This window comes from Crocuta crocuta, unplaced genomic scaffold (genome assembly GCF_008692635.1).
Source record: "Crocuta crocuta isolate KB4526 unplaced genomic scaffold, BGI_CrCroc_1.0 scaffold30, whole genome shotgun sequence".
Classification (NCBI taxonomy): domain Eukaryota; kingdom Metazoa; phylum Chordata; class Mammalia; order Carnivora; family Hyaenidae; genus Crocuta; species Crocuta crocuta.
In genome coordinates this window covers 9,982,607-9,996,875 of record NW_027528345.1, presented here as the reverse complement: position 1 = coordinate 9,996,875, position 14,269 = coordinate 9,982,607, and the positions used below count along the sequence as shown (strand labels likewise).

Here is a 14,269-nt window from a genome sequence, read left to right as displayed (position 1 = left end):
AGGTCATGAGTTCTCTGTGTGCTGGGAGTGGGTGGGTTGGGTGTTTTGTACAGCTCTAAAAGCATACACAGTAGCTCTCCAGCAGAAGAGAAGAGACTATGTTTGTGGGAAAAAGAAACAAAGATGGCCAGAGAAACAAGGGGAATATGGTGAGAAAGATGGTGGCAGAGCTGGACCCTGCAGAACCCTTACAGGCCGTGTTAAGGATTATAGTCTTTATTCTAAAAGCAATGTGAGTTGAAGCAGGTTGCTGTGGTGTGAGAACAGAATGGAGAGCTGGGGAGGGCAGGGTAGTGGCAAAGTGGACGGGGGGAATAAGTTAAGAGGCCATTACAGAAGTCCAAGCAAGAGATAACAGTAGCTGGATTACGATGGTGGTGGTGGAGATGAAGAGAAAAGGTCAGATCTGAGATTTGGGAGGAGGTCAAACACACAGGGTCTGCTGACAGATTTAATATGGGAAAGGAGAAATTTCCTAAGGCTTCCAGGTTGGACACCTGATAGATGACAGTACCACTTACAGAGAAAGGGAACATGGAAGAGGGCCAGCTTTGAGAAGGGAAGATCATGAGTTCAATATATTAGATATGGCCATGAATTATGGAGATATGCTGCTTCAGTCCCTGAGGGCAAGAAGAAAGGCAGAAAGGAGAAAGAAGTTTTACCTTGATATCAGCTCTGAGCTCAACCAATTGCTCCTCTGACATTCGAACAGCCACATCAGTCATCTTCTTTAGAAGTTCGGCTTTCTTTTGTCGGCTGAGCAAAATTTCCACTGTGGAGGAAAAGAGAGTAGGACTCTTATCTTCTGCTAAATAGGATAAAGAAGAATTGGAAATATGGGCCTTGCAGTACATATTTGAACAGCCAAAGGCTTAGCTGCCCACCCATCCAGAAAATGAAAATACCAAAGGTCCAGTTTCCACCTTCTTGAGGGACTCTGAAGGCAGTTAAATGGTAAACACTTTTTATGAATCATAAAGACTCATAAATCATTTGTCATTTCTTTCTTCTCTTTCCAGTCAAAAACATTTTTTTTATATCAAGAAACATATAAATTAAAACAGAAATAGGTACCCAGGGTAAAAAAATTCACCTAGAATAAATGGGTATAAAATGAAAAAGTAAAAGCCTCCCCCTACTTCTGACAGCAAATCTCTCTCTCTCTTTGTTCCCCTCCTTACAAATGGGAGTATGTCATATATATGGTCCTTTCCTTTACCAAAGCTATTTTTACTTGAAATACCTTGATGTTCATTCCCTATGAATGAACTCTGGCTGGCCCTCCCACATGGTATTCTACTACTTAGATATACAATTATTTACTAAGTCCCCTAACGGTAGGTACTTAGGTTGTTGACAGCCTTTTAAGAAGTTTAATATTTGGCATGTTCCTGATGTATAACTCAAATATGGCCCTGGAGGATAACAGACAATATGAAAGACAAAATCTCTCAGAGCAGAGAACCAGGGGTTACAGAGGACGTGAGCCAAAGAAATCCTCCAACGAAGTAGAACTAGGAGCTGCCATATGAACAAAGGGATTTCCTCTGTCACAAGGGCAGGGATTCTGCTACTCCTGCCCAGTAAGATTTGATCATTGCTTTTCCACGTGGGAATTTTTACTCTAATTATGTTCTTCTTTACATAATATTGGAAGAGGGGGCATTTAACTTTTCTTTTAGTTTATGGGACCCCAGACTACAACATGCCATCTCCAGACCTGATGAAAGATCTGAAATGACCCTGAAGTCCTGGACCTTCAGCTGAATATACTAACTAGATGAGACTTTGGAGGGGTTGCCATTGAGGAGGAGGGGAGTGAGTTCTCATGTTTTAAAAAAGAGGACATCGGGTGGTTGAGGGGTGGACAGTAGCAAAGACTGTTAGCAACTGCATATCCATTTTCCCCTTTTTTCTATTGGAAGTCCAGTGTTTTGGGTACCAATCTGCTTAGGTAGAAATGTACATTTCCTGGCTTTGCTAGATAAGATAGTCGTGTGATATGGTTTGGTCATTGAGATCTAAGCAGAACCACACGTACAGGGCGAGGTTTACAGGAAAAGTCTTTAAAGGAGTCTTAGCCAGGATGTAACATATTGCCTGTTCTCAACTGGAGCCTTAGAAGGGATCTTTTGACCGTAAGTATACTCTAAGGAGGGAGAAGTAAAAGAGAAGTCCGGGTCCCTCATGTCATTTTGAAGCTGCCCTGCCAGCCCTCATCACTCACCTCTGGATCTTTCATTTCATGAGAGAAAGAAATAAACTCACATTTATTTAGGCCACTCTGTTGCATGCAGTCAAACTCAATTCCTAACTCTTATACATAGAATCCTGTAACCCACTTAGAAATCAGCCAAATTTATGTTAGAAAATAACTAGAATTTTCCTAGAGCTACATCAGGTGTTCCAGAGAGCTGAATGCGTTTAGCAGGTTTACTTATTAGCCTGATTGCCACGGATATGCCTCCCCTGGGCTGCCCTCCCCACATAAGTGTAATCAATAAGAACACAGTTTCCCCAGCAAGTGAGGAATGTGCCTACAAAGTTTCTTGACATTAGGCCTAACAGTTACAAATGATCTACTGGCCTGGCTCTCAAGATAAAACCTGTCTGCCACTTGTGTCAAATCCACTTGCTCTCAGGAATCTGCATTCTAGGATTCTAAGACAAAACTACAGATCCCAACATGGAGGAAATGTGTCATGTCAAGACTTCCACACAAATCAGTGGACCCAGTTACACAACTTTGGACACATGTTCTCCAAAGGACTCATTTCTTCATTTATTAAATTAAAAAAAAAAAAAAGGAAAACCTAATTACCTCATAAGGGTAACATGAAGATCATAGAGAAATGAGTGAAAAAAACTCTTAACTGTGTAGTACTATTAACATATAAATTAAAAACACTATTAAACATGTAAGAAAAAAAAGCACTTTCTTGATAGTATTGGTAAATGAGTAATTACATTTACTAATACTGAGATCCAGGATTTTAGCATGAGAGAAAGAAGATATGGATATACAACTAATGAAATTAAGTAAAACTGTAGCTCTTAATTTGATAAAATAAGATTGGCCATGAATTGATAATTGGTTGAAGCTGGACAGTGGCAGTTAATTATATTAGCCTATTTGAAATGTTTGGTATTTTCTATAAAAAATGTATTTTTAAAAAGGAAGGACTATGTCTTACTAGCTTTATTTGAAACTTTATCCTCAAAATAGAACACACAGGTACATGAACAGACTGAAATGGTCACATTTAGAAGTTTCAGGATATACCACTCAATTTAAATGAAATCTCACCTCTGAAAAACAGTGGACAGCACCTGTTCAACACTTCAGGTCAAAACAGATCAAAAGTGAACTCATCTCAGTGCCTCCCCTGGCCCATGACCATAAACACAAGTGCTTTAATTGTGAGTCATCACCTCAACCTATTTCCATTCTTATCAGTCTGAGAGCAGGTTAAAAGAAACAACCCTCCAAATTACAAATCTAGCATTTAGCGCATGAAGGTCAAACCTGCTGTTGAAAAGCCCCAAATCAATGCCACTGTAGAAGCTGTAATTAACATTTGCTTCTTTCCATACAGCTGTGTATCTTGTACCTAACCCTTAACAGGAATGACAAAAAACAGGTATCTGGTTCTTTGGTACAAAACCCCACAAATTACCCAAGTTAGACTTTATTCCTCCAGAATCTATTTTAGTAAGCTTTCAAGGAATCCTGGTCATGATGTGCTAAATCCTCCTTTCATTGACTTCCTCTATCTAATGGTAACAGACACTGAGTGAAGACTGTTCTACAAACCAACAAAACCAAGAAAGTTCTCAGATATGTAATATATACAATGTATACACTAAATTGTAGGCAACCTGGTGAAGTTTCCTCTGATTATGCCAAACATTTTATTTTCCCAAGTAGAATAAAAAAAAAAACCCCAATGGAATGATTCAATCACTGGAAGTAAAACCCAAAAGAAGACAAAACCTGGCACCTGCAAGGAGATTTTATTTTCCTAAGGTGATGTTGCGGTGGCAAATACCATGATGAAGTCCTTCAGACATTGAACTTAACATTCAAAATATTAAAATTCAAAAATATTAAAACACAGGTTCTTGTAAAGCTGTTTAACCTGACAGGATTCATATGCCGGGGCAGTACAACTGCTCAGGATTGTTTAAATAAATACATAAACTCCTACAGTGGCATTTCTATTGAGCTTTTGTTATGAGGGTTTAAAGGCAGATACCTACTAACTGGTAATAGCTTTTTAAAAACATTTTTTTAATGTTTATTTATTTTTGAGAGAATGTGAGACAGAGCACGAGAAGTGGCTGGGTAGAGAGGGAGACACAGAATCTGAAGCAGGTTCCAGGCTCTGAGCAGAGCCTGACGCGGGGCTCAAACCCACGAACTGAGAGATCATAACTTGAGCTGAAGTTGGACGCTCAACCAACTGAGCCACCCAGGTGTCCCTGTAATAGCTTTAACTACAGATCAGTCTTACTTGCTTCAGCTTTCACTTTGTCCATTTCAGCAAGCAATGCCACTTCTCGATCCATTAAACTAGGAAAAGATAACAAAGGGAAAACAGGTTTGATCAGAAACTCAAACAGAAATAGCACATTGTTAACAGTGGAGAGTGACTTAGGAGTTGTTCGCTAAAACCATACTACAAAGTAAACCCTGTGCAGACTACATAAAAATTGTCTCACCCACAGCAAAGAGTATTTTAAGGATTCCAATAAATAGACCTAATTCCCATTTATTTCTTTTTTAAAAATTCCCTTTTATTTCTGTGTATTACAGAAAACCAGTAGCTAGAAGTCCAAGAATTAAGAACCACTAGGTGGCAGTAGCGAGCTACAAAACAATTCTTGCTAAATTTTGTTAAAGCAAAAGTCCTTCTGGAAGTCACATTATTTCCACATATAGATCTCAGAGGTTTTATTTTATATTTTTGTCTATAAAATTAGACAGCTTTGCTTCTAATACATTTTACCAGGCAATATCCATACTAGGGCATGGTAAATTTATCCACAATTAGGATTTTGTATATTCTCAACACTTCACCACAGTTGCACCAGGTCCACTTGCGCTGTAGTCTATTTTGTTACAGTTTTTATTTAAATTCCAGTTAGCTAACATACAGTGTAATATTAGTTTCGGGAATACAATACAGTGATTCAAAAATTCCTTTTTTTCTTTTTTGATTCAACAACTCTATTTTTTTTTAATGTTTATTTATTTATTTATTTTTGAGATAGAGCACAGGCAGGAGAGGGACAGAGAGACAAGGAGAGTGAGGGAGATACAGAATCTCAAGTAGGCTCCAGGCTCGTCAGCACAGAGCCCTACACAGGAAGCTCGAATTCCCCAACCGCAAGATCATCACCCGAGCTGAAGCTGGGACACTTAACTGACTAAGCCATCCATGTGCCCCTTGAGTCAACAATTCTATACATCACCCAGTGCTCATCACAACAGGTACCCTCCTGAATCCCCATCACCTGGTTAGCCCATTCCCCCCCTACCCACCTCCCCTCTGGTAAACATCAGTTTGTTCTCTGTAGTTGAGTCTATTTCTTGGTTTGTCTCTCTCCCTCTTTTTCCTCCTTTGCTCATTTGTTTTTGTTTGTGGCACTTTAGTCTTAAGGAGGCAAAGTAGTTAAAAGATACATATACACTGTGCTAGTTTCAGGTAAACATTTAATAATATTCCAGAAAAAAATGAAATCAAAGGTTTCTGATAGGCTTTTTACAGAAAACAGACATCAGATGGGTACTTAAGAATTTTTTCCACTGCAAATGTAAATGGCATGTAAAGCTTTCTATGTTCTTGTAAAAGAGCCTACTACTTTCAACTTCTAGAAAGATAGCAGTCTGCCCTAGTCTGCAACCTCTGGATACAATAATTTTCCTTACCATAGCAGTTTTACTCAGTGGTGGGAAAAAAAAAAAATCTAAAATTTTGATACCTGCACGGACATGAAATGTTCCAACTCTCTTTGAATTTGCTATTCATTCTGATTTCCTCTTTTGCATAGGAATAGATTCACAGGGTTAATAAAAGCTCTACTCTTGTTTCTGACTGTAAAACTAATCATATATACACACATACATAAACACACGCATACACATATATATGAATGCTGATTCAATTTAGCTCAATATTTAGTGATGTTAGCAGAAAGAAGTTAATACAGAGACTGTAGTGTGAAGTACACAAAAAAAGATAAGGTAGGATCATTTCCTCAAGGAGTAAATTCCTTTACAGTGAAGTGCCAGAGAACACAGGTTTGATGATAATTATGCATGATGTGGGGTGTCTGGGTGGCTCAGTTGGTTAGGTGTCTGACTCTTGGTTTCAGCTCAGGTCATGATTTCACTGTGGGTGAGTTCGAGCCCCACACTGGGCTCCATACTAACAGTGCAGAGCATGCTTGGGATGCTCTCTCTCAACCTCTCTGTCTGCCCCTCCCCTGCACGCACATGCACACTCTTGCTCTCTCTAAAAAAAAAAAAAATCATTATACATGATGTTAATAAATAGACTTGTAATGAAACAAATTTGGATGGTATATTAATCCAGAAGTACCAGATGACAGAGAAGATCCAACTATTGTAGGGTAGCAATACACTGCTCAGAAAGCATTTCCCAAACCTTGGCAATATTTTGCTCCAAGAACTCTAGCAGCATTTGTAATACCTAAAAGCAAAACAAAAGCACAACTGAGACAGGAGCTGCCAGGCCTCAATTTTGACACTACCTCTTTTCTGTTGCTGAATCACCTTAAGATGCAGATGCGGTGTCCACCAGATGACAAATTTGTCGCTGGCAAAGCTTGTAAAATATTTATTAAAAGACTTCCACAAACAAGTAAGCTTTTTGCAGCATACAATCTTTATTATGAAAAAGTAGAATGTCACATGACACGCTTAGCAAGAAAAAAAGTTCTGCACCATCACAATCAGACTTTGCTGTGGCAATAGGAGCTACAAAGCACACCGTGTTAAGGTTTTTTTCCCCCTGTAGGGATGACTAGAATCTATTTAAATAAACTTTGTTTTTCGATTGATTCACTGGTGATCATAAGAAATTCAGAGGCAGTGCATGGACAAGTATCTGCCCGTGCCATTAAGAAAAGTTTATATTTTCATGCCAAAAAACCCCACTATAAAAAGCAGTAAGTGCTTCTATTTCTTGTTTGTTGTTCATAATGTCTTGCCATCTATTGACACCATCTATGAAAGGTGCTGTGTCAGTCGTCAGCCAAGTATTAAATAGAGCAATCTACTGCTTAACTGAGGCTGTTGGGATATTTTCTCAGAGAAAAGCTTGATGGACATTTGCAATTTTCCTTAAGATTTTCACAAGTCTTTGGGTAAATTCCTAGTAGTGCTATTGCTGGGTCATAGGGGAGTTCTATTGTTAGTTTCCTGAGGAACCTCCACACTGTTTTCCAGAGGGGCTGCACCAGTTTACATTCCCACCAACAGTGTAGGAGGGTGCCCGTTTCTCCACATCCTCGCCAGCATCTAGAGTCCTCTGATTTGCTCATTTTAGCCACTCTGACCGGCATGAAGTGGTACCTCAGTGCGGTTTTGATTTGGATTTCTCTGATGAGGAGGGATGCTGAGCATAGTTTCCTGTGTCTGTTGGCCATCTGGATGTCCTCTTTGGAGAACTGTCTGTTCACTTCTTCTGCCCATTTCTTCACTGGATTGTTTGTTTTTCAGGTGTGGAGTTTGGTGGGTTCTCNGCATGGAGGAGGGCACTTGTGGGGATGAGCACTGGGTGTTATATGGAAACCAACTTGACAATAAACTATTTAAAAAAAAAAGATTTTCACAAGTCTTTAAAACATAAAAAGGAATATGGAGGGCCTGGATGGCTCAGTTGGTTAAGTATCCAACTTCAGCTCAAGTCATGATCTCACAGCTAACCGGTTCAAGCCCCACGTTAGGCTCTGTGCTGACAGCTCAGAGCCCGGAGCCTGCTTCGCGTTCTGTGTCTCCCTTTCTCTCTGCCCCTCTCTGGCTAGTGCTCTGTCTCTCTCTCGCTTTGAAAAAATGGATAAATGATAAAAAAAATTTTTAAAAACCCCACAAAAATGAATAAATGCTAAAATATAAATGCCTGATAGTTAGCTTTTCTGATTATAATGGTAAGTGCCTGCCACTAAGCTTTGATTGCCTAGACCTCCATTTCAAAGCCATCTCAAATAAACAGACTGCCAGCTGCACAATAAAGAGCCAGGTTGCCCCACACATCAAGTTCCTCTTTTAGAAAGCCCTGAGTGACCCACATAACTTGAGTGACCCTACTTTCCCTTCTCACGCTTTAATTCCTGCTCTTATGTTTTAAATTCACCAATAAAGCGTGAACCCATAAAACCTTAGGCAACTTGCCATTATTTGCAATAAAGCATAACCCCAGTCTGGGCTCTATTTAAGCATACCGTGCTATGTGGCCCTGGACATGCCATGTACCCTTTAGGACATGTAAGTAATAAGACCTTGTTTTTTTTCCCCCCAAAGTTCCCTGATGGCTGTTGCTGCGGTGTGTCTTACCATCCTAGAAATCACCAGGGCTGATCCAGCCACAATGCTAGCTCAAATATGGGCTCACCACAAGTAATATGGGGCCCAGGTGAGTGCCCCTGGGCATTCCTAGCTGACAGCATCACTATAGAGAGGCTGAGACTGACCAAAACAATATAATAATAACTTTCTTACTAAAAACACATCATATAATGTACTGCAATTGTGTAGAATAACCATATTTTTAGGTCATCAATGCTAAAGCATTTAGAGGTGACATGTCATAATGCCTGCACCTTTCAGATGGTTCCACCAAAACACCACACACACACACACACACACACATACACACACACACACTCACACACTGTACTATGCTTTCATGTCTTTTATATCTTTGAACGTTTTCCTAATAAAAAGTTGAGAAAATACATGCATCGCAAATAGAAAAGGTGAGAAGAGTTCAAAAGTGGATAGTAGGTTAAGCATAAAGATAAATAGCAGAGGCTTTTTTTTAAATGATTAAAAACAAAGTTTATTGTAATGTGGCTTTCGAACAAAGCAGAAACTTAAGCTCAAGTTTTTCATCTGCTCCGCAGCTAAATAATGGTCTCAGTATAGATCTGTGGCCAGAGATTCCAATGTACCTGTGGTCTGAGGTAATAGTTTTTAGAGGCCATAACTGCAAGCAATGAGTCCTCTCAGAGAGTGATGAAAAGGCTCATTCAGACGGTCAGACTTTCTGTTACCTTGTTCATGCCAATCAATACACAAGGGCACTAAGCTTGCAATTGTTCTCTCAAGGTTTTCCTGAATGGAAATACACCATAATAAACATCTGAAATGCTGGATTCTGAAACTGCTAATGAAATTCAGCTAAATATTGCTGGGACTTTACTTAGAAAGACACTAGGTCATTTTCTTTTTTTTTTTTTTAAGTTTCTGTTAACGTTTATTTATTTCTGAGAGACAGAGTATGAGCAGGGAAGGGGCAGTGACAGAGGGAGACACAGAATCCGAAGCAGGCTCCAGGCTCTGAGCTGTCAGCACAGAGACCAACATGGGGCTTGAACTCACGAACCGAGAGATCATGACTTGAGCTGAAGTCAGTTGCTTAACCAACTGAGCCACCCAGGTGCCCCTAAAAAATTTTTTTTTAATCTTTATTTATTTTTGAGAGTGAGACAGAGAGAGACAGAGTGTGAACAGAGGAGAGGCAGACACAGAATCTGAAACAGGTTCCAGGCTCCAAGCTGTCAGCACAGAGCCTGATACAGGGCTCAAACCCACGAACTCTGAGATTATGACCTGAGCCAAAGTCAGATGCTTAACTGACTGAGCTACCCAGGCACCCCAGAAATACACTAGGTCTTATTAAGCCTGGACCTTATAACAGTGTAGAGAATTTCCATATCATGAAAGATGGTTTTAGATGACTTGTCACTGCCACTAAGGGAAAAGACTGATAAATGTCTGAATGTTCTGTATTGCCTTCCTTCCTTACCAGGGCTTTACTGGTATCTTCACATTTGTTTAATTTATTCTAAAGCTTTTATGTAATTTCTTTAGTTGCTCAGCATAGTTTTGCCTGTAGTACTATTCATATATCTAAGATATATTACATGTCCACCATTTGAAGCAAGCCCTTTAATTAACATATTTAACATGTAGATTATTGATTCTAGCTAGCTATTGCCTTCAGTATTCCTTGGTACCAAGAAAGTGTTAACATCATTTATTTATGGTAATTGCATTAGAAGACATTTTATGGGGTGCGTGGGTGGCTCAAGATGGTTAACCGACTCTTGATTTCATCAGCTCACGTTATGATCTCACGGTTTTTGAGTTCAAGCCTCACAATGGGCTCTGCGCTGGGAGCCTGTTTGGGATATTCTCTCATTCTCTCTCTCTCTCTCTCTCCCCCTTCCCTGCCCATGAGCAAGCTCTCTAAATAAATAAATAAATAAATAAATAAATAGATATTTTTAAAAATTTTTTAAAGAAAATGATGTTATAATGAAAACACATCTCTGGCAATTCCACACCCAATTATTTCAATGGATAATACTCTAAACCACTCAATAATGTTAGAAAATATTTGTACCTGATTATATTTGCTGAAAACTAAAACTTATTCATTCTAACTCCACTAGCCAATCAAAGGAGAAATCCAAGCAAAGCCAAAGCAAACATCTTTACTTCTCTGAAGACATTTCCCTCTTCTCATAAAAACAATCAAAAGAGAGAGCAGTCAGTAGTTTTTATTCGCAGAAAATTAATGTTTCGTGTATTTTTTAGAACTCCATATTCCCAGCACATGGCCTTACTGGAGTATGGTACATGTACATAGGCTCAAAACAAAACCAAAAAACACCAGTTAGGTAGCCAGGTCATCACACAGAGTTGAATAACAAAGTTAAAATTAATTGAAAGAACTAGCTTATTAAATCATATTTGGATCTTATCAGATCAGGAGTCCTCACAAAGCATGTAGACATGTGATTTCATATTTCAAGAGTCTTAAGTAACTTTTAAGAAATTAGGATGTGAATATAAGCTATTCTTTTGGGAAAGGCCCTCAATGGATGCCTTCTCTTTCTGTTCTTTTCCAGTGGTTAAAAGCATCTCAGTTCTGGGGTGCCTGGGTGGCTCAGTCGGTTAGGGTCTGACTTCAGCTCAGGTCATGATCTCATGGTTCGTAGGTTCGAGCCCCATGTTGGTTTCTGTGCTTGACAGATCAGAACCTGGAGCCTGTTTCTGATTCTGTCTCCCTCTCTCTCTCTCTGCCCCTCCATGGCTCTCACTGTCTCCCTCTCAAAAAAATAAATAAATATTTTTAAAAAAATTTTTTTAAAGCATTATCTCAGTTCCAAAGTAATACTACAGACCACATGACTTGATATTTTACAACACGTTTAGGAGAAAACAACCAGTAGCAATCTAGATTACCAAGGAGTTTACTGTTCAAGTTTCTAGCAGGTAAGGAAAAATGGTTAGTGTTAAGCCATCTAGACAGTAGCTGGCTAGATCCTCATTTGAAACGGTGTCTTTTTTTTTTATCGTCTCTCTAAAATTATGACAGTCATGTCTAAGGGGAGACATATATAGACTAGAAAGGCAAAGAATGTAAAATAAAGGCAAAAAGAGATACCTGATAAGACACAGAAAAATAAAACAGGGTATAGGAGAAAAGTGTCACTTAATACCAAGTATGTTTGGGCAAATTATTTTTTACTGTGCCCATCTTTTTTTTATCTATAAAATGAGTATAAAAGCTTCTGACATGTATTAATGACTCAATAAGTGCCAGCAGAAATTATTATTCTAATATCTGTGGTCATCTTGACTTCTCAGTTCTAGCAGAATATCTCTTTAGTAAAATACGTTCATATTAACTTTAAATCATTATACATACCAGGTCCATTGTCTAGAAATTCTTAAATGAACACATACATATACTAGTACAGTGTAGGCAGTTACAGAGAGGTGAATCAAAGATAACACTAAGTGAAAAGCATATATTACAAAATTACAAAGATAACACTAAGTGAAAAGCATATGTTACAAAATTGTACTCACTATAATTACAACTATTAAGATTATATGTGCATACAGATGGGGGACACAAGAGAACACAGAAAGTTAAGTTGGTAGAGTTACATGACTTTTACGTCTACTTTAAAAATTGCTATTATGCTCCCATTTTACCTTGGTCTCTGACTTCATCCCATATTACTTTCAACTGCTGCCCCCTTAGCTACATCTATACCATATTGAGCCCCTACATGTCCCTTCTATGTCTTGGCTTAGATCAGATCTCCTAAAGGCAGTATTCTAGCACCATCCTTTCTGCCAGTGTAAATTCCTGTCTTTCAAAGCTTAATAATGATTCTTTTCTTTTAAGAAATCTTTTCTAATGAACCCCACTCCATAGTTACTTTCCCTCAATCTTCATACTTTCTCCACAACTAGGATCTGACTTGAAGGATATGTGAATCACAAGTCATTCCAAGTTGTGACTTAAGAAAAGTGATTTAAGGCTTCTGAATTACAAAGCAGTATTTGGATGGAATATTCCTTCTTAAAGTTTTATTTTATTAAACTAAAGGAATCCTTACAAAGGCTTTCATAGGCTCACTCAAAATCCTGGTCTTCCTCATTCTAACTCTGTTCCATAATGACAAAATTTCTTAGTCCCTAAATCTCCTCTGTTACATAGCCTTTAAACTGAGAAGGAAATAATATATGGGACAAATACCAAGTCTCTAGCATTCTTCCTAAGCTTTAGTGAGAAGTGAGCCATCAATGAAAGATGGGATGAAAATCATGTTATTAGGAGTCAGAATACAGAGGTTCAAAGATTGAGTCTGCAATTTGTGATGTTATGTTAGGCAAACTGCTAAGACCCAAATCCCTTTAAAATGGTAAAGTTGAATTTAAAATTCCTACTTAGCAGGCCAGAAATCCAGACAAATAAATCAGATAACATGACTGAATATGTTGGTAAACTGTTCAATAATTATCATGTTACTAGATATTTTCACAGATGGTTAAAGAGTTAAATTTTTAGGAGCGCCTAGCTGGCTCAGTTGGTCAAGCATCCGACTCTTGGTTTTGGCTCAAGTCATAATCTCAGTCATGAGATCAAGCCCTGTATCGGGGTTCTTGTTGGGCATAGAGCCTGCTGAAGATTCTCTTTCTCTCCCTCTCCACGGCTTGTGTGCATACACTCACTCTCTCTCTGTCTCTCTCAAGATAAAAAAAAAAAAAGAATGAAAATTTTAAATTAAAGAACTTCAAAAACCAATAAGGCCAACTACTATTAGAAATAAGGTATCACAATTTGACAATAAACTATTTGAAAATAAATAAATAAATAAATAAATAAATAAATAAATAGTTGGTACATAGTAAAAAAAAGAAATAAGGCATCAATGTATTAAATATGCAAAAACTGAAGAATAAATTAAAGCTATAGAGTGCTATGGGAGATTTTTGATAACATATAATTACATTAGCCCATTCCTTTATTTCTAAAATAGACATTATTTAAAGTGCTTTTGTTCTTAAAATGATACCTAAGTTTTCACCATATAAAGTTTATATGGACTTTGAATTTAAGGATCTAAAAGGCTTAGGTAAGACTACCTGTAGCTTAACATGAAAGGAAAGAAAAGCTCAAATAAAAGGAAGTAACTTTTCTAAAATGAATGAGGAATCAGCTACGAAAAATTTCAGTCTTAAGCACAGACTTAATTGACTTTATGTGTTTAGAATTTCAAATTTCTTATCCATTTTCTCCTTAAAATTATTTTTAAATGTTTATTTATTTTTGAGAGAGACAGAGTGTGAGTGGGTAAGGGGCAGAGAGAGAGGTAGACACAGAATCTGAAGCAGGCTCCAGGTTCTGAGTGGTCAGCACACAGCCTTATGCATGGCTCGGACCCAAGAGCCATGAGATCATGACCTGAGCCTAAGTCAGATGCTTAGCCAACTGAGCCACTCAGACGCCCCTCCATTTTCTCCTTTAACAAGGGGTCGAGATGCTTTAATAAGGCAAGTTGAATGTATCAGGAAATACATTGGCATTTTCACCAACATATTATATGACAACTGTCCAAAATAATTTATCTACTTTAGCTTCATGTTCCATTCCATAGCCTGTTCCTTAATAACTTTAAACTTAAGTCAACTAATAGCTCCAATAATGTAAGT

The 14,269-nt window shown here is 38.2% G+C and overlaps 1 protein-coding gene across 2 annotated transcripts in view; it reads right to left on the bottom strand.

The window, feature by feature from the left end:
* Positions 1-14,269, bottom strand: part of SPATS2 (spermatogenesis associated serine rich 2) — an 83,570-nt gene that overhangs the window by 6,414 nt on the left and 62,887 nt on the right. For both annotated transcript variants that reach the window (XM_077753318.1, XM_077753319.1), the window contains exons 9-10: positions 4,518-4,576; positions 666-775 (exon numbers count right to left, since the gene is read on the bottom strand). In XM_077753318.1, coding sequence (XP_077609444.1) covers positions 666-775; positions 4,518-4,576 — 169 coding nt within the window. The remainder of the gene's footprint in view (positions 1-665; positions 776-4,517; positions 4,577-14,269) is intronic.